Raw genomic sequence first — 21,527 nt, forward strand, 5'->3', positions numbered from 1 at the left:
TTTTTTCAGATTTTAAAATATTTTTTACATACATCTATATGAATAGTCAGTACTTGATCTTTTTAAAGGTTTGACAGTATGCATCGAAAACTCAAGAGTTACAATGAGCACAAAGTACATGCAAAACAAAATGCAACATGAAAATAGTCAAAGTTTTCTTGTTCTGTAAAGATTTCTTTTGTTTTGTTTTGTTTTCTTTATTTATTGGACTTCCTACAGTCTGTGAGTTGTTTCTGGGGCAGTGCGAGCCTCTGGGGGTTAGCATCCCACTATCAGTGACTGCATATTATGTCTGTTCTTTTGTGACTGGGTTATCTCACTCAGATTCAAACTCAGAGTTTGGGTGAGTAAAGCTGGATTATATCTAGAGAACAACTCTCCAAAGAACATTTCTATCCAAGTTGCCAAGAGAGTAAAACATTTCATTGTTCTACACAAGTATAAGAGCTCCACTAACTCTACAATAATAAGCAGCATGTCAAGTTACCCATAAAAATATTACATGACAGGTATATCATGATAGTAAACAATACTACCAAAATGTACTTAAAGCATAAATGATAGGAGAAAAATTTATGTCAGATTTTTTAAAGATAGTCAACTATTAGCTGCTTGTGAGGTAATGGAACCTGGAAGAAAATCTAATATTGATCATTTCCCAACTAGTGTAATCTCTAATTGCATAGTTAGTGTTTACTGTGTCACCTACAGGTAACTGTCACCCTTTTTGCAGCAGATGAAGGCCATTAGAGAACTCAAAAACTGGTCTAGATAAAACAACTAATGATGAATAAAGAACCACAGTTAACCTACCCTACAGTTCTGCGATCTAAGGCTCAGGGAAACACTGTAGAAGTGGAGGAAACAATATTCTAAGAGCTAGGGTAAAAGGAAGTCTGTGGTAAGACTGTCTTCTATGTATGACAGAAAAGTGGCACTGCAAATCTGAACAATAGAGTTTCTGAAACATGAGCAAAAATGATACCAGTTGATAAAACATCAGGCAAAAAACTTTTCTTAAATTTTGAGCTATAGGCAATTAATAATTATGTAGAATAAAATCAGTCTTCCTATTATAGGCCTCTCTTCCTATGTCTATCTCTGTCTCTAACTATCAATCATCTATTTATTATATATCTATCTATCATCTATCTATGATATTAGGAAACAAATTAGAGAACAACATGAAAGGGTGAGAGAAAGATGAGGAAAATGTTATAGTTACAGCACGTGTATATAAAATTCTCAAAATGAATTAAAACATAAATAACAACTTTATTATAATTAAGGATGAATTTTATTGTTTATAAAGTAATGTTTATGAAATATGAAGAAAAACAGCATGAATGGCTCTCTATTTTGGTAATATGGATTCATGTCTTTATTATTTACTTATATTTTGATTTTATGAAACACATGAAATGATATAAGCATTGAAAATTACATTTGTGTATCATTTTTCTCTAATAAATAATTGTTGCATTACTTCTGCTTACATGAAACTTTTTATTTCAAATATTTTCTTCAAGGCAACATTAACATCCTTATTTCTCAGGCTGTAGATCACTGGGTTTAGCATGGGTACAACAATGGTATAAAACACAGAGGATACTTTCCCTTGGTCCATTGAACTTACTGATGATGGCTGAAGGTACATGAATGCTGAGGATCCAAAATACACAGCAACAGCCACAATGTGGGAACTGCAAGTACTGAAGGCTTTGGACCTGCCCTTGGTGGAGTGAATACGGAGGATGCTGGCAATGATGAAGATGTAGGAAGTAATAACAGTCAGCATTGGGACGCAGATATTCAGTGTACCAAAAAAAAGAATCAACATGTTATTGATATAGGTATCAGAGCATGCGAGCTTTAAGAGGGGAAGAAGATCACAGAAGTAGTGGTTGATCACATCTAATTTGCAGAACTTAACCTTAATCATAAAGCCTGTCTGAACTGATGCACAGAGTGCAGCATAAATATACACACTGAAAATCAGGGAAGTGTAAATCTGATAGGACATGGTTACATTATAAAGCAGGGGCTTACAGATGGCAGCATAGCGGTCATAGGCCATTGCAGCTAATGTGCAACACTCTGCCACACCAAAATTGATGAAGAAGTAGAGCTGAGTCATGCATCCAGGGTAGGAGATAAGGTTCTTCTCTGCCAGAAAGCTCACCAGCATTTTAGGGGTAACAACAGTGGACTGACAGAAGTCAATGAAGGACAGACTGCTGAGGAAATAGTACATGGGTATGTGCAGGTTGGAACTGAGCCCAATCAGTGTGATCATGGCCAGATTTCCAAACACAGTGACAACATAGAATCCTATGAAGAGGGAAAATAAGGGCACCTGGAGTTCTGGCTTCTCTGAAAGCCCAACAAAGATGAACTCACTGACTCTGCAATGATTTCCTGCTGCCATGTTCTCCATTTAGATCCTGAAAAATAAAAATTCCTGTAAGGCTTTTCTTCCATGTTCTTTATATCCCCACCTAATTATTCTGCAACAGAGTACCCTTTGTGTATAAATAAAATATATCCTTAATTATTAATTTTAAAACACCCTTAAATCTTGGACACATTTCATAAAAAATACTGTCACTGAGTTCAAGATTTGAAAAAAAAATTTGAGTTCAAAACAATATTTCTATGTTGACACTTAGAGTGGGTATCAGTGTAGAATATTGCCTGATTTCATCATAAAGCAAGCTTTCCCTAAAAACAGTCAATTATTATCCAAAACATTATATGGGTAAGAGATCCACAGAGGTCTTATTCAGACATTTTATTTTTGTCTAATTCTTAACATATATAAAATCTTGAAATTTGTAAATGGGAAAATTAATTAGCATCTGGAACAGGCATTACATTTGGTGCTGTCTACATGGTGCTACTAGAAAGCAGTTTGTCATCTGGGCACAAGATTTTGAGAGGATTAGAGAAGGTCAGTAATAGTGAGGCAAAAAATCCAAAGGGCTCATATTCACTTTCAGTCACTTACAGATGACACTCATGACTACTACAATGTATTTTTTTTACTTACTTTGTGACAAAATAAACATTACTGGGATTTTATTAATCAGGAACTATGCAATATAAGTTTTATTGTGTTGTTAGTTTCTATTCAAATAAAAAATCATCAACTTTTGCACATGAAAAATTTTCAAAAGACTCAGATCAGTTCTTATATTGATCATTTACATACAGAGAATTAAGAAAGATTAATTGATCATGGGGTTTGATGGGTTTGATGTGTTCTTGTATTCAGTTTGCAAATATTTTATTAATTTTTTTGCATCATACGAAAAATTAGTCTAAAATTCTCTTTGTTGAATCTTTATGTGGTTTACATAGCAGGGTGATTGAAGCACCATAGAATGAGTTTGGCAATATTCCTTATGTTTCTATTTTGTGGAATAATCTGGGGAGTATTGTTAGATCTTCCTTGTAAGTCTGATAGAATTCTGTGCTAAATCTAGCTGGCCCTGGAAAATTTATGGTTGGTAGATTTTAATCACTGCTTCTATTTTCTTAAGAGTTATAGGAATACCTAAATTGTTTCTCTAATGTTGACTTAATTTTGGTAAGCAATATTTCTCAAGAAAATCATTCATTTTATTTAGGTTTCCAAATTATGTGGTGTGTAGGCTTTTGAAGTAAGACCTAATGTTTCCTTGGATTTCCTGAGTGTATGTTGTTATGTCCCAATTTTCACTTCTGATTTTATTGATTTGGAAATTGTCTACCTGTGTTTGAATTAGTTTGGCTAAGGGGTAGTCTATCTTCATTTCATTGTTTCTTTGTATCATTTTCTCTTTGTTTTTTAATGTCTTGATTTCAGTTCTGTATTAGAATGTTTCCTGCCATCTACTTCTGTTCCATGCATTTGCTTTTTTTGTTCTACAGTATTTAGGTGTGTTGTTAACTTGCTAGCATTAGAGGTCTCCAATTTCTTTACCCAGGTACTTATTGATATGAACTTTGCTCTAGCACTTCTTTCATTGTGTTGCATAAGTTTGGGGACATTATACCTCTATCTACATTGAATTCTAAACATTTTTTATTTCTTAATTCTTTCCTGAGCAGGTGGTCATTCAGTAGAGAGTAGTTTGATTTTCAGGTGTTTGTAGCCATTACGCTATTTCTGTTTTTGTTGAATTATAGCTTTAATACATAGGTTGTCACAACTGAAACAACTAGCATACAGAGGCTGGACAAGGCTCTCTACATATTTCTAGCAGATATGCAGCTCAATCTTCATATGGACAATTGGAGCAGGAGCTTTCTTGGACTCTGCTGCCTGCCATGGCATTCCCTCCACCTGGCTAAACTGCCTTGATCATCAGTGGGAGGGGATGTGCTTAGATCTGCTGTGACTTGATGTGACAGGCTGGGTTGGTATTATGCCCAACATCCCAGCAGACTTGAAAGCTAGAAGGACCTGGGCAGATGTCTTGCAGTTTCTAAGAGAATGTAGATGTCAGCCCAGAATATCATGACCAACAAAACTTTCATTTACCATAAATGAAGAAATGATATTTCATGACCAAACCATATTTAAATAATATTTATCTTCAAATCCTCTAGAGGATTCTGGGGGAAAAAGTCTCCCACTTAAGGAGTTTATCTTCACCAAAGAATACACAAGAAATAAATAATGTTACACAAAAAATCCCAAAGAATGGACACACACACACACACACACACACACAAACCAATCATTGTTCAGCAATATTTTTCATCATCAATTTACTCAATTCCCCATTAAAGAACACAAGATAAAAGAATGGATCTTTAAAGAAGTATACCTCATCATCAAAGATAAACTTACCTGAGAGTAAGGGTAATTTTTAAATTAATTACCCTTAATTTTAAAAAAAAGATTTTTTTTAAGCAAACGAACCCAAGGAGCAATTTGATGTAGCAATTCTGGTATCAAAAAAAAAAATAATCTTTTAACTAAAATTAATCAAAAGAGTTGTGGAGTGAATTTTCATACTCATCAAAGGAGAAATCTGCCAGGATGATATTTCAACTGTGGATATTTGTGCCACAAATACAAAGTCATTCATATTTGAAAAATAAAGTTAAATTAAAGCTTACATCAAATATCAAACCGATTCAATTCCTGTATCTAGGCAAGACTTCCAGTGGAGGAATGTTATATCCACTCAGCCACAGTTCCTTTGACCTACAATTTTTCAAGCTTATAAGATGCCATGTGGTAAATAATGTGGTAAATAAATAAATAAATAAATAAATAAATAAATAAATAAAATGGAGCAGAAATTGAGGGAGTGGACAACCAGTTTGAGACCCAAGCCTAGCATGACCTCCATCAAAGATGCTTCACACAGAAACTGATAGAAACAGGTATAGAGATCCACAGCCAAACATTAGGTAGAGCTGGGGACTCTGGAGGGAGAAAGGGAGAAAGGACTGTAGGAGGCAGATGGATCAACACACACACACACACACACACACACACACACACACACACACACAGACACACACAGACACCAAAAATCAAACAGACAAAATCTAACCAATTAACCAAAAATAAATAAATAAATAAATAAATAAATAAATAAATAAATAAATAAATAAATAAATAAATAAAACCCACAGAATCCATTAACTTGGCTCCATAAGGGCCCATAGAGATTTAACTACCACTGGTGGGGGCATGCTTACAACTGACCCACTTGTATCTGTGATGCAACTTGTTCTTCATATGGCAAGGGCAGGGCAGTCTCTGACTCTGTTGCCTGCTCTTGGTACTCTTTTCCCTTACCAGGCAGCTAGTCTATCATCAACAGAATATGCACCTAGTATTACTGTAACTTGTTATGGCAAGTTAGGTCAAGGCTGGTTATCTTTGAGAGGTCTTCCATTTTCTGAGGTTAAAAAAATAAAAAAAAAAGGAGGACTGAATCTGGGGGAGAAGAACCAGAAAAGAAGTGGTGGGAAGAAAGGAGGGAGGGAAAACTGGGGTTCTTAATTAATTAATGAATTAAAAGCAATTTTAAGAAGAGCAAAGATATTAATTATTAAAGCATGCTGAGTATTATACTGTCCCAATATATACACTTTCTATTTAGAATTATAACTTGTTTTATTTCAGTTATATTGTTTAGAAATACCATACGTGCAATGACTTCTAGGATGCTATTCAAATATCTGTATTTAAAGTACAACAGTGCCTGTACTAAAAACAGTCTGTTTTTGTTTTTCTTACTTTGATTTTTTTTCAAACTTGAATTACACCTTTTCTCACTAAGCTATTACATATTCATGTATGCTGCTGCGAAGTTTTAAGCCTGCATTTTCATGTGTAAGTCCATCACTACAAGCTTTATATTTGCTAGTATTTCCATGTCAAATAATGGTTTCTGTATGGGTATTTGACTATTATGTGTCCTTATATTAATTATACTCCAATGAAATTTCTAAAATTAAAAATGAAATACAGATGACATAAAAGATGAGCAATTTAACAGCAAATATCTGGAAGTCAATCTATTAAAATACAAACAACTCTCACATATTGGATTCTTCAAGTAGTCCTGAGATACTTTGAGGAAAGTTTTAATAAGAAAAATCGCCATAGTAGTGAGTATTTAAAGCACTATATATGGTAAATAAATCAAGCCTCACAAAATTTTGTAAATAATTGTCATAATACAATTAATGAATTTCACATATAAAGAGATAGCATTTCAGACACCAATATATTATTTAAAATAATCTTTGTCTGCTTTGAGCCATTTCAAAACATACAGTTAAAATCAATATAACCTGGTGTTAAAAATATATCTTAAAAGATTACATACAATAGAATCTGCAAACTGTTGATGTACATAATGTTCAATACAAAGTTTTTTTTTCTGAAGTATCTCTGTATTCATCATGCATATACACGATTGGTAGATGCTCTAATTTTTCTGTCCTTTTCCTAGATTTACCTCTTTTTATCTCTCCAATCATCTCTCCTTCCTAATCATCCGAATTCTCACTCTAAATATTGCTGAATTTCAAAAAAAAAAATGACAGTAATCTTAGGTCATTGCAACCAGTACAAGGTAAAATGTCATTAACAGTGCCTTAAGGAATTCATATCCTAGTTCTGCCATATTATAGTATATTAAGTGGAGCTGGGCTCTATATGTATGATCAAATTTAGAGACAAAATAAAACTGGTAAGAAGTGGCAATAAAACTTGTAATTGAATTGATTATTATTACATCCTGATTAGATTATGCTAAGCACAGAATTGTACTAATATTCACAGTAATGTTGCATATCAATAAAACATTTGACTAAGTATGCAATATATTTTACTGCCATCAGCTCTTTACAATTCAAAGATATGATGTTAATTATTTTAACATCATAATTATTTATGTTTATTATGCATAACATATTTTGAATAATTATCCCAGTAGCTATATATTCACTATTATTCTATGGAAATTCCTTTTGGTGTTAAATGACTTAATGGTCTCCAATGATTATGAGAATAAACTAAAAATACAAACCATATTACACATAAGAATACTTTTCTAATTATGTCCTTAACCAAAGTCAGTTTATTAGATTATAATTTATAATATTAAAAAGAAGGTGTAATATTGTAATTGAGATTATTTGTTTGAATTACAATCATCATAGTAGGATTTACATATTCACAGTGTTTCATCCAGTCTAAAACTATGAGAGTATTTTTCCTTTTTGTATTAAAATTGACTGTCACATTTCTCATGGTATATAGTACTTTTATGGCCAGCATGCCATCAAAGTTATTATAAAGTTATCCATAAAAGACAAAAGTAATTTAAACTCATTATATATTAAAATAAAAACAAAGCATAAAATAAGTTATAATGATTTGTTATGAATAATAGCAGTGGGATCAAATTAATCAAGGACAAATTGATAAAGCCCTAAATTGGTTTTTAAATTTCTATTAATATACAACACATATAAAGTACAATTCGTTTATAAAACAAAATATATACTTTTATTTAATGAAGAAATAAATTTCATTGACTAAGAGAAAATGAAGAGAAATTCAGAACTTTAAATGCAAATACATATTTTAGAATATATCAAATATAATATATTATTTTAGGGTATCCTAATATATTAATATGCAGTGATCCCTGAAAGACCTCTGATGTATCATCTCTGCTCGGGTGTTCTTCAACTGGAATATAGCCAAGAGGTCAAATGATACATGTTGGTTGAACCAATAGGACTTATTGTCCACAATTTACCATAGCTATTCTCCTTGCTAAGGCTTCCATTTCGTTTGTGCTCCATGCACTTCCTAGCATTGTTATAGCGCAATTATGCTACATTTCACTCTATGACTTTAGTTGCGGATATTATCCATTATTAATAGACATTGGAAAGATGAAACAATGATGTTGACAGATAGTTGAAAAACATTTAAAGATGACATAATTAGTATACAGCTTACATTTTGTAAGACAGCTTCTGCTGTTTAAAAGCATAGAAGATAAGTCCATTAATAATCACAAGGTACTATTAGTTTAATTTAAAATGAAACACATTACTTACAACAGCTGGTGAGCCCTAGTTCTGATGATAATTCACTTTCAGAGATCTAGAGAAAAGAATCCTTCCTTTCTTAAGTAAAACCACAACTGTCCATCCACCTTGATCCTGATAAATTCTTCCTGCTTATATCCCTTTCTCAGTTCTGTAATAGAAATATTTGGCTACTTACAGTTCCTAAACTTTTTATTATTTTATATTCTACATTTTAGAATGCTGTTCATTCTATTTAAAAGAGTTTCACTAAACATTTTTCTTTTATGTTTTCAGTACATACTTCATTTTATATCTTATCTAAATCTATAATCTTATTGGATTTATCCTTCCTACAATGTCATTAGCATGTTGTAATTTATGAACTACACATTAACATGGAGAATAAAATATACTTCTAGCCAAATAACCAGTATAGTTTATTTGTCTGTCAACTCGGTAAGACACATCTGACACATAACAGGCTTTTATGGTACTCTTGAAAATAAGAAAATAATACAGATGAATGAATGGGAATAATCAACTACTTCTGATTGATTTTTTTTGACAGTAATTGCTCCAAATCTTATGGTCCTAAATAACAAGTGTGGGCATGAGAGACAAATCTATCTTCTCCTGAGATTATCACTATGAACTTTTATTTGCTCTTTTTATCGGGTATTAATCCTGGAATAGGGAGAAGGAAGCATTAAGAATTCTTTATTTAGTATTGAGAAGACAAGTCTGAACTCTCCCTGGCAACTGTACCTTTGAACTTGGTCAGCATTACAATTCTTCTTCTAGGAATAACTTAGTTTGTGCCTCTGTAGTTTCAGTTTCACACCACAGTCATCTGAACAGCTGTGAAGCTCTATCATGAGTTTACCTTCTTCATGTACTCTATGCCAGGAAATAAACATTCCCCAAGGACACTTATTACTCTAGAAAGATGCTCATAACAACATAGGTAATTATTAGTGCTAATTCCCCAGTTGTCAAGTTATTCTTAGAACAGATTCTTGCAATTTCTAAACTTTCTAATTATAATAAATGTTTTGGCTATGAGTCACTACAGATCTGTTTTAAATTGATAAAGCAGATATAATAGTTTTGAGATTGTATATATTTTTTAGGAGTCTCAAGAACACAACCGACAGAACCCACACTTGGCTAAAAACTTTTTAAGAGACATGTCTTTTCTAGTAAATCATAGTTTAATATTGCTTAAGCAATAAGTTTTCTCAACGCTTGGCATATTTCATGAATATTTTTAATTAAACAAATTTATTTTAAAAATAGAGATAAATGTACAAATTTTAAAAGAATTTTACATAAAACTATATAAATATAATTTTTAGTCAGTACGTGATTGTTTTAAAGGTTTGATAGTATGCATTGAAAACTTACTGGTTAAAATGAGCATAAACTACATATAAGACAGAACATCACATAAAAATAGTCAAAATTTTCTTGGAGTGTAAAGGTTAAACATGATAATTTTTAAATACCAAGGATTGTGACAAAGCTGCATTCTTAGCTCTTGAATTATTAATGATTAAGGGTCTAGGAGTATCTCACTCTGAGAGGGTGCTATACACTTATTTCTTTTTTTCTAAGAAAGACGGAGGCTTCCACATTTTGGCCTTTCTTCTTTTTGAGCTTCATATGGTCTATGAGTTGTTTCTTGGGAATTCAGACATTTCTGGGGCCAGTATCCAATTATCAGTAACTGCATATTATATCTGTTCTTTTGTGACTGGGTTACCTCACTCTGGATGATAGTCTCTAGTTCCATCCATTTGCCTAGAAATCTTGTAAAGTCATTGTTTCTAAGAGCTGAGTAATAAATATTCCATTGTGTAAATGTACCACACTTTCTGTATCCATTCCTCTGTTGAAGGACATCTGGGATTTTTCCAGCTTATGGCTATTATAAATAAGGCTGCTATGAACATGGTGGAAAATGCATGCATGTATCCTTGTTATATGTTGCAGTATCTTTGGTGTATAAGCCAGTAGTGGAATAGCTGGGTCTTCAGGTAGTACTATGTCCAATTTTCTGAGGAACCACGAAACTGATTTCTAGAGTGGTTCTACAAGCTTACAAACTCACCAAAAGTGGAGGAGCGTTTCTTTTTCTCCACATCCTTACTAGCATCTGCTTTCACCCAAGTTTTTGATTTTAGTCATTCCAACTGGTGCAAGGTGGGATCTCAGGGTTGTTTTGACTTGCATTTTCCTGATGACTAGGGATGTTGAACATTTCTTTAGTTGCTTCTTGACTATTTATCATTCCACAGTTGAGAATTCTTTGTTTGGCTTTCTACCCAATTTTATATAGGATTGTTTGAATCTCTGGAGTCTAATATATTGAATTATTTGTGCATATTGGATATTAGCCCTATATCAGATGTGGAATTGGTAAAGATCCTTTCCCAGTCTTTTGGCTGCTATTTTGTTTTCTTTATAGTGTTTTTTGCCTTAAAGAAACTTTGAAATTTCATAAGGTAATTTTCTCTATTATTGATCTTAGATCATAAGCTATTAGTATCCTGTTCAGAAAATTTTCCTTTGTGCCTATGTGTTCTAAGCAATTCCCCACTTTATCTTCTAACAGTTTCAGTGTACCTGGTTTTACATGGAGGTTTCGATCCACCTCCACTTGAGCTTGGTACAAAGAAAGAAGAAAGAATCAATTTGCATTCTTCTGTATGCTGACTGACAGTTGAACCAACACCATTTGTCGAGGTGCTGTCCTTTTCCTATTGAATGTTTTCAGGACCTTTGTTTAGTGCTTTGTCATGTGACCTTAGATGTGAGAGTTTTTATCTGTGTTTTTTAATTTTGTTCCTTTGATCTACCTGCCAATATCTGTACCAATACCATGTGGTGTTTATCACAATTGCTTTGTAATATAGCTTTAGGTCAGGGATGGTAATTTCCACAGAAGAGTTTTGTTGCTGAGAATAGATTTCACTATCTTAGGATTTTTGTTATTCTAAATAAATTTGCAAATTGCTCTTTCCAACTCTATGAAGAATTGAATTGGAATTTTGATGGGATGGCATTGAATCTGTAGATTGCTTTTGGCAAGATGGCCAGATTTACAATGTTGATCCTTCCCATCCATGAGTTTTGGAGATATTTCTATCTTCTGAGGTTTTATTCAATTTTCTTCTTTAAAGATTTGAAGTTCTTATCATTAATTTGCTTAGTTAGGGTCACACCTAGGTATTTCATATTGTTTGTGACTATTGTGAAGGGTGTGTTTTTCTAATTTCCATCCCATTATGTTTATCCTTTGAGTAAAGAAAGGCTGATGATTTGTTTGAGTTAATTTTATAACCAGCCACTTTGCTGAAATTGTTTATCAGTTGTAGAATTCTTGATCTAAGACTTTTAACATGAAGGGGTGTTCAATTTGTCAAATACTGTCTCAGTATTTAGTGAGATGATCATGTGGGTTTTTTAATTGAGTTTGTTTATATGGTGGATTATTTTAATGGATTTCCATATACAGAACCATCCCTGCATCCCTGGGATGAAGCCTATTTGATCTTGGTGAATGATTGCTTTGATGTCTTCTTGGATTCAGTTTGCAAGAATTTTATTGAGTGTTTTTACATTGATGTCCATGAGGGAAATTGGTCTGAAGCTCTCTTTATTTGTAGGATCTTTGTGTGATTTAGGTATCAGCATAATTGTTCCTTCAAAAAGTGAATTGGGTAGTGTTACTTCTGTTTCTATTTCTTGGAATAGTTTGCAGAGTGTTGATATTAGGTCTTCTATTTAACTTTGGTACCTGGTATATGTCTAGAAATTTGTTCATTTACTCTAGATTTTCCAGTTTGGTTGATTTCTGCTGTGAGTTTGATAATTTCATGCCATCTATTCCTCCTGAATGTATCTACTTCTGTTTGTTTTAGAGCTTTCAGCTGTGCTGTCAAGCTGCTATTGTATGCTCTCTCTGGCATCTTTTTGAAAATACTCAGAGCTATGAATTTTTCTTTTCAGTGCTGTTTTCATTGAATCCCTTAGGTTTGGGTATGCTGTGCTTTCATTTTCATTAAATTCTAAAGAATTCTTAATTTTTTTATTTTTTCTTGGCCATGCTATCATTTAGTAAAGCTCTGTTTAGTTGGTATGTGTATATGGGCTGTTTGTTGTTTTAGTTGTTATTGAACCAGCGTTAGTCCATTTTGATTTGATAATATGAATGGGAGTATTTCGATCTTCTTATATTTGTTGAGCCTGTTCTCAGAGCTAGTATATGGTCAGTTTTGGAGGAGGTACCATGAGGTGCTGAGAGGAAAGTACATTATTTTCTTTTAGGATAAAATGTTCTGCAGATGTGTACTAAATCCAATTGTTCATAACCTCATCTAGGTTAGCTGTGTCTCTGTTAAGTTTCTGCTTCCATGATCTGTCCATTGATAAGAGTGGGGTGTTTAAGTCTCCCACTATTATTGTGTGTGCGGCAATGTAGGCTTTGAACCTTACTAGAGTTTCTTTCATTAATGTGGGTGCTCTTGTATTTGGAGCACAGTTGCTCAGGACTGAGTTCACCTTGATAGATTTTTTTTCTTTGTTGAGTAAAATGTGTCCTGTATTATCTTTTTTAATAACTCTTGGTTAAAAATTATGTTTGTGTGCTTTTTTACTTTTGGTTCCCTTCCATAATTATTTTTTATTTTATTATAATTATAATTATTTTGCTTTTTCTGGGGTGTACTTTCTTTATGTTGCATTTGTAGATCTATTATCCTTTGTAGGGCTGGATTTGTGGACAGATATGTAAATTTGCTCTTGTCCTGGAATATTTTTGTTTCTCCATCTATGGTAATTGAGAGTTCTGCTGGACATAGTAACCTTGGCTGGTATTTTGTTGTCTTAGGGTCTGTATGATGTCTTTCCAGGATCTTCTAGGTTTTATAGTCTATGTTGAGAAGTCCTGCGTAATTCTGATTGATCTGCCTTTATATGGTATTTTTCTTTTTCCATTACTGCTTTTAGTACTCTTTCTTTCTTTTTTGAACATTTGGTGCTTTGACTATTACATTTCCCAAGTTGTTTCTTTTCTGCTCCAATCTATTTGGAGTACTGTAGGCTTCTTGTATGTTCATGGTCATCCCATTCTTAAGGTTTGGGAAGTTCTTTTCTATAATTTTCTTGAAGATATTTACTGGGCCTTTTAGTTGGGACATTTTGTCCTTTTCCATACCTATTTTCTTTAGGTTTGGTCTTCTCATTATTGTGTCCTGGGTATTCTGGATAATTAGATTAGGAGATTTTGTTTTTTTGTTTTTGCATTTTCTCTGACTGTTGTGTCAAAATTTTCTATGCTGTCTTCTGTCCCTGATATCCTTTCTTCCATCTCTTGTGGTCTATGACTTCTGATTTTTTTTTTCTTAAATTTTCTATCTCCCGGGTTTTCTCATTTTTTGATTTCTTTATTGTTTCTACTTCTGCTTCAATTCCTTCACCTATTTTATTGTGTTTTTCTGTAGTTCTTTGAGTGAATTTTTTGTGTTTCCTTTTTAAGGGCTTTGACTTGTTTATGTGTGTTCTACTATAATTGTTCAATTTTATTCTTGTGCTTCTTGAAGATCTCCATTATCATCATGAAATATAATTTTAAGTCTAAATCTTGTTTTTCTGGTGTGTTGTGAAATCTACTACTTGCTGTGGTAGAACTGGGTTCTGATGTTGCCAGGTTTTCTTTGTTTCCATTGGTTCATTTCTTGGGCTTTTCTCTTTCCATTTTGTTATCTGTGATTATAGGTGATCTTGTCTCTCACTGGAGCTTGTCTCTCCTGTGAGTCTGAGGGCCCATGGACTTAAAAAGGAGATTGTTCCTGGGTGTTTGGCTCTTTTGGGGCATGCAGTGAGTTCTGCTGGCTGTGAATTATTTCTATCTTCCTGTGCTCTGTTGGAAGAGCACCTGTGAGAGTGTTCTTTGTCATTATCAATCTGTGGGCAGATCCTGAGTCCTGATTGCAGTCATCTGGCTCCCTCTCTGGCTTAGAAAGGACCCATTCCCAGAGAGCACCATACCACCTGCACTCTGAGAGCTCCTGATGTCTCCCAGATAGCTAGTAGGGGGTGTGGCAGGTTCACTGTGGGCTCAGCCAGGAGAATGCTTGTGAGGCTGTTTTGGGAGCTCAGCCACATGGGTGCAGGTTCTGATTCCTGATGGCAGTCTCCCGGCCCACTCTCTGGGCTGGAAACTATCCTTTGATTTTTAATTTTGCAATGCAATCTATTAGAATTCTAGCTTCTCTTTAAAATGAAAATTTATAAAAGTATTTAAGACATATAGATAAGACTTTAAAGCACCTATTTTTTAAAAAAAAATTTAAACATATATGCAAATGTCACCTAGATCAAATCTAGTGAAGAAAAATTCTAAAAACATAAGAAATATCTAATATATAATATATGAACTTTTAAAAATTCATTAGTATCTACCACATGTACAGAGTCACAGAATTTTTTTTTAATTTGGAAAAACATTATCTGAGGATGAAACAAAAGTAGTTTTTATTCACCTGCTTATTAGTAAAAAATTACAGAATATAAGGTTTTTATGTTCATTTCTTTGAAAAGTTGATACATTATATTTTATAGTATTTATAGCTTCCATCTACTCTTTTTTTTTTGCCCATTACCTTCCCTATTTACATAATTATATGCCATCTTTCTCCCCTTCCTAAAATGTCCAATTTTTTCAGGCCTACATATTCTTCAGTGTGTCTCATTCCACTGGATCTTGGTTGATTTTTCAGGGACCATACACATAAAGAAAACTGATCCTCCATCACACAGAAACTATCAACTGTCAATAGTTCATTAGCTATATGTATATATATGTGTATGTGTATGTGTGTGTGTATGTGTATGTATATGTGCATGTGCATGTGCATGTGCATGTGCATGTGCATGTGTATATGTATATGTATATCTTTATGATCACTATTGATCTCCATTTAATTTTTATTTAGTATGATCTTGCAGACATATGGTGAATCCTGCCAGATATTATGAAGTTGTGAACCTTGTACGATCCAATAACAGCAAAAACATCTACACTAGACTGGTATGCCCACTGGTACAATAGAAACATGGAAATGTCAGGAAAACCAACCAATTCCTTTTTGGACTTAAGGACCAACTCACAAGATAAAACCCATATATGGCACCAAAGCCAAATCAAGAATCGTAGAATCTAATGAAGAACCTACATCTTATATTGAATGAAGAAACTTTTAATAAACTATTTTCTTTTATAATAGTTTTGGAAAACTCCTACATATTATTTCATATCGTTTTAAACTTTTTTTGCCTTTTAATTTTTACTCTACAGATATTCCCAGTCCATCCTCTTACTGGTCCACATCCTATATCTCCTCCCTACCCCTCGTCCACATCTCCACAAGAATGTCACCAGCCCACACACCTCGCCAGACCTCTAAACTTTCTAGAGCATCCAGTCCCTTGAGGGTTAGGTGCATCTTTTCTGTTTAAAGCCTCACCGAGGAGACCTCTGCTGTATATGTGTTGAGGGCCTCATATCAAATGGTGTATGCTGCCTACTTGGAGACTTGGCGTCTGAGATATCAGGGATCCCCAGGGTCATTGAGATTTCTGGTCCTCTTACAGGGTTGCCCTCCTCCTCAAATTTCTCTAGCTTTTCCCTATTTCAACCATAGCATTCAGCATCTTCTGTTGATCGGTTGGGTGCAGGTATTTGTATCTGACTCTTTCAGCTGCTTGCTGCGGCATTTCAGAGGGCAGGCATGATAGGTTCCTTTTTATCATTGATCCATAGCTCTAGTAATGGTGTCAAGACTTGGGTCCTTCCCTTGAGCTGGATTCCACTTTGGGTCTGTCATTGGACCTTCTTTTCATCAGGTTCTTTTCCATTTCCTTACCTGAAGTTTTTTTTTTTTTTTTTTTTTCAGACAGGAACAATTATGGGTCAGGGTTTTGACTGTGAGATAGCAACCACATCTCTTACTTGATGTCCTGTCTTTCTGCTGGAGATTGGCTCTACAAGTTACCTCTCCCCACTGTAGGGCATTTTATCTACCCTCCACCCTTTGTGTTCTGAGGGTTTCTCACCTCCAGGTCTCTGTTAAATTATGGAGGGTCCTCCCAACCTCCTCCCTTCTGAAGTCACCTGTTCTTGTTTTTTCTGTAGGTCCTCAGGGCTTCAGTCCTTTGCTCTTACCCAATTGCAGATCATGTTCCACTCCCAAAAATCCCCTTTCCCTCCCACGTCTTTCCCTCACCTCTTCTGGTGGCATTTCTTCTCCTTCCCAAGTGGGACTTAAAATTCTCACTTGGTCTCTTCATCTAGTCAACCATTTGGAATTCTGGACACTATATCTTGGGTGAGTATTCTGTACATGCTTTTTGCTTTTACTAATATCCACAAATTAGTGAGTACATACTGTGCATGACCATTTGAGTCTGAGTTACCACATAATACTTTCTTGCATTATAATTTTCTAAATATTGTGTCACAGGTCTCTACTTCAGACTCAGTCTGAAGTTTATGTTAATATTTTCATGGAATTTATATCTAGTTATCATAATCATTACAAATAGTGGAATTTGTTTATTCTTCCAAATACGTTTTAATAGTTTTTATGTGTACAGAAGCACCTCATAAGATACTTATTCCATATGGAGTTTTATGCCTAATCCCCTTCATTATGATAAAAATTTTACTTTGATATTTTTACTATGATTAAAATTACATGTACATGAGCTTTTCAAAGCACAGCCAAATAATGCTCAAGAAATATTCAAATTTATATCATATATATATATATATATATATATATATATATATATATATATATATATAAAATATGTATATATACACATACTTTGACATTGGAGATACTATAGTCTTTACTAAGTCCCATGATAAATTATTTTAATTTTAATTTACCATTATTATTTTTCTATTTTATTTTTGCACTAATGATATTATTCTCCTCCCGTTCCACCATCTTACTCCCTGTTACACATTCCATACCTCCTGTGCCTGTCTCTCTGAGGATGTCCTCATCTTACCCATCCTGTGAGACCTCTGTACTCCCTGAGGCCTCCAGTCCTTTGGGGGTTATGTGCATCTTCTTCGACTGAACCCAGACTCCAGAGTTCTCTGTTGTACATGTGTTATGGGCCTTATATCAACTGTTATTTACTGTGTGATTTATGACCCATTTTCTGAGAGATCTCAGAGGTCCAGGTTAACTGAGACTGCTGGCCCTCAGGTTTCAATCCCTTTTCCCCACCCTAAACCAGGTTATGTAACCCTCCCACCATCTCCTTTTGCTTCCAGGTGACTGCCTCTGTCCCCACTTCCCTTTGTGGTTGATTTCTTTACCATCCCAAGTGGGACTGAGTCATCCTCACTTAGGCTTTTCAGCTTTGTGACCTTTCTGAGTTCTGTGGACTGTATCTTGGGTATTTTTTTTTTTTTGGCTAATATCCACATATTAGTGAGTATATACCATCCTTTTGGGTCTAAGTTACCTCACTCAGGATGATATTTTCTAGTTCTTTCTATTTACCTACAAAACTCAAGATGGCATCATTTTTAATGGCTAAGTAGTATTCCTTTGTGTAAATGTACCACTTTTTCTGTATCCATTCTTCTGTCATGGGACATCTGGGATGTTTCCAGCTTTTAGCTATCACAAATGAGGCCAATATGATCATGGTGGAACATGTGCTCCTGAAGCATGATGGAGCATACTTTCGGTATATTCCCAAGAGTGGTATTGCTGGGTCTTTAGATATATATATTTCATATTTTTTGAGAAAGCACCCAATTTACTTCCAGAGTGTTGTAGCAGTTTGCAATGCCAGCAACAGTGAAGTAGTATTCCTATGTGGAGACGTCCTAGACAACATGTGTTGTCATCTGAGGTTTTGATCTTAGTCATTCTGATGGGTTTAAGACAGAATCTCAGGGTCCTTTTTAAATGTATTTCTCTGATCATTTAGGACTATGAGCATTTATTTAGGTGCTTCTCAGCCATTCAAGATTCTTCTGTTGTAAATTCTCAGTTTAGTTCTATAACCCATTTTTTGTCAGATTGTTTGGTATTTTGGTGGTTAGCTTCCTGAGTTCTTTATATATTTTTCTTATTAGTACTCTATTGGATATGGGGTTACTGAATATTTTTTCCAGTCTGTAGTTTGCCAATTTGTCTTATTGAATGTATTCTTTGCCTTACAGGTTTCCAGTTTCATGAGATCACATTTATTCTTGATCTTAGAGCATGAGCCATTCAAGTTCTTTTTTTTTTTTTTTTTTTTTTAGGAAATTTTCTCCTGTGCCAATGAGTTCAAGGCTTTTTCCAACTTTCTCTTTTGTTAGACTCAGTGTGTCTGATTTTATATTCAGGTCCTTGGTACACTTGGACTTGAGCTTTGTGCAGGGTGAAAAATATGGGTCTATTTTCACTTTTTCTATATGCTGAGAGCCAGGTAGACCAGCACCATTTATTCAAGATTCTTTCTTTTTTCCATTGCACATTTTTGGTTTCCTTGTTACAGACAAGAGTGTGTGGTTTTATTTCTGAGTCTTTGAATCTATTCTATATTAACCTGTCCGTCTTTCTATCAATATCATTCACTTTTTATCAATATTACTCTGTAGTAGAACTTGACTTCAGGATTGCTGATTTTCCCGGCTGTTCTTTTAGTTAGGAATTGTTTTCATTATTGTGTGTTTTTTGTCTTTCCAGATGAGTTTGATAATTTTTTTCCATGTCTTTAAAGAATTGTGTTGAGATTTTGATGGATATTTTATTGAATCTGTAGACGGCTTTTGGTAGGATGGCCATTATTACCATGTTAATTCTGCCAATCCGTGAGCATGGGAGGTTTCTCAATTTTCTGAGATCATCTTCAGTTTCTTTCTTGAGAAGCTTAAAATTATTTTCATGCAGATCTTTCTCTTGTTTGGTTAGTGTGACCTTAATATATTTTGCATTATTTGTGGCTATTGTGAAAGGAGCTGTTTCCCAAATTATTTTCTCAGCCTGTTTACCAATTGTGTAAAGGATGGCTACTGATTTGAGTTAATTTTATATTGAGCCACTTTTCTGAAATTGTTTATCAGTGGAGAAGTTCTCTGGCAGAATTTTTGGTGTCACTTATGTATACTATCATATAATCTGAAAACACTTACACTTTTATTTCTTCTTTGACAATGTGATTTTTTTGGTCTCTTTGTGTTGTCTTATTTGTTCTAGCTAGCAATTCAAGTACTATTTTGTATAGATATGGGGGGAGAGGACATCCATGTTTTGTCCCCAATTTTAATCAGATTGCTTCAATATCTCTGAATTACATTTTATATTGGCTGTTGGCTTGCAGTAAATTGCTTTTATTATATTTAGGTATAGACCTCAAATTCTGATCTCTCCAACACTTTTATTATGAAGGGATGTTATTATTTTGTAAAATATTTTTCCTGCATCTAAGGAGATGATAATATAATATTTTTCTTTGAGTTTGTTTATGTAGTGCATTATGTTAATAAATTTTGTATATTGATCCAAACTTGCATCCCTGGAATGAAGTGTTGCTGTTTATGGTCAATGATGGTTTTGACATATTCTTTTTGTTATTTTGTCTTTTTTTTTTTTTTTTTTTTTCAGAGCTGAGGACCGAACCCAGGGCATCGCGCTTGCTAGGAAAGCGCTCTACCACTGAGCTAAATCCCCAACCCCTGACATATTCTTAGATTTGGTTAGCAATAATTTTATTGAGTATTTTTGCATCAATATTTATAAGTGAGATTGGTCTAAAGTTCTTATTTGGGGGGTCCTTGTGTAGTTTAGGTATCAAAGTAATTGTAGTTTCATAGAACTAATTAAGTAATGAACCTTCTGTTTCTAAGTAATGGAATATTTTGAGGAATTTTGGTATCAGGTCTTCTTTGAAAGTCTGGTAGAATTCTGAAATAAATCAAACTGGACCTATGCTTTTTATTTTTATATTTGTTAGGAGTTTGTAATTACTTCTATTTTCTTATGGCATATAGGTTGTTAAGATGGCTTACCTGCTCTTAATTTAATTTTAGTATGTGGTATCTCTCTAGAAAACCATCCATTTATGGATATTTTCCTGTTTTGTTGAGTATAGGCTTTTAAAGTAGGATCTGATTATATATATATATATATAATTTCCTCAATTTCTCTTGTTATGTCTCTCTTTTCATTTCTTCTTTTGTGATTTTGGATACTTCCTATGGGCATTTCAATTAGTTTGGATAGGGGTTTATCTATCTTGTTCATTCTCTAAATGAACAAGATTTTGGTCTTGATCATTTATAGTATTAAATATTCTGAGTGTAGCTGATCTTCTGATATAACTCAGGATCTGGTGTCTTCTGGGGAGCAGATTAGCTAGCAGTCTGTCCCAGCACAAAGGACCAAGTGAAAGAGGGGCAGTATTCCATAGGTTGAGTGGGAGGGGATATTGCTAGATAGTTTGAGGCCAATTAGAACAATTTAGTTTGAGGTGAGAGAAATTAGTTGAGTCAGTCAAGTTAGAGAGAAGATTTAACAAGATAGCTGAGTAAACCAGCAGCTATCCAGAGCTAGAAATACTAAACATTTTCAGCCATAAGTCTCATCAGGTTAAAACATTGGAGTCCTATATAAAATTGTACAAGGGCAACACTTTTCCAGGACTTTGCCTGCATTAGCCAGTGGGGGCAGAAAATCTTAGAGACAATAAAATGGGTTAAATAAAATTACTTTTATATATGATCATGTTTATATGAAGGTTTAACTGAGGAGGAAGAACACATGGTCCTCCTAAATGCGATTAGGAATATGCCATTTTGACAATACCATCACATTAGAGAAATGAAGTTAAATTAAATTAAATCAACAAAAAGAATTACTATAATCAGATTTCAATTTACTCAAGAC

At 33.9% G+C, this 21,527-nt stretch overlaps 1 protein-coding gene across 1 annotated transcript; it reads right to left on the bottom strand.

The window, feature by feature from the left end:
* Nucleotides 1–1,492: 1,492 nt before the first annotated feature.
* On the bottom strand, nt 1,493–2,437 carry LOC308431096 (olfactory receptor 8G18-like; the record flags this gene model as incomplete). The annotated part of the gene is made up of 1 exon (XM_080930447.1): nt 1,493–2,437. One exon carries the CDS (start codon nt 2,435–2,437, stop codon nt 1,493–1,495), a length of 945 nt encoding a protein of 314 aa, XP_080786573.1.
* Between the last annotated feature and the right edge of the window lie 19,090 nt (nt 2,438–21,527).

Source organism: Micromys minutus, assembly GCF_963924665.1.
Source record: "Micromys minutus genome assembly, chromosome: 16".
Lineage (NCBI taxonomy): Eukaryota > Metazoa > Chordata > Mammalia > Rodentia > Muridae > Micromys > Micromys minutus.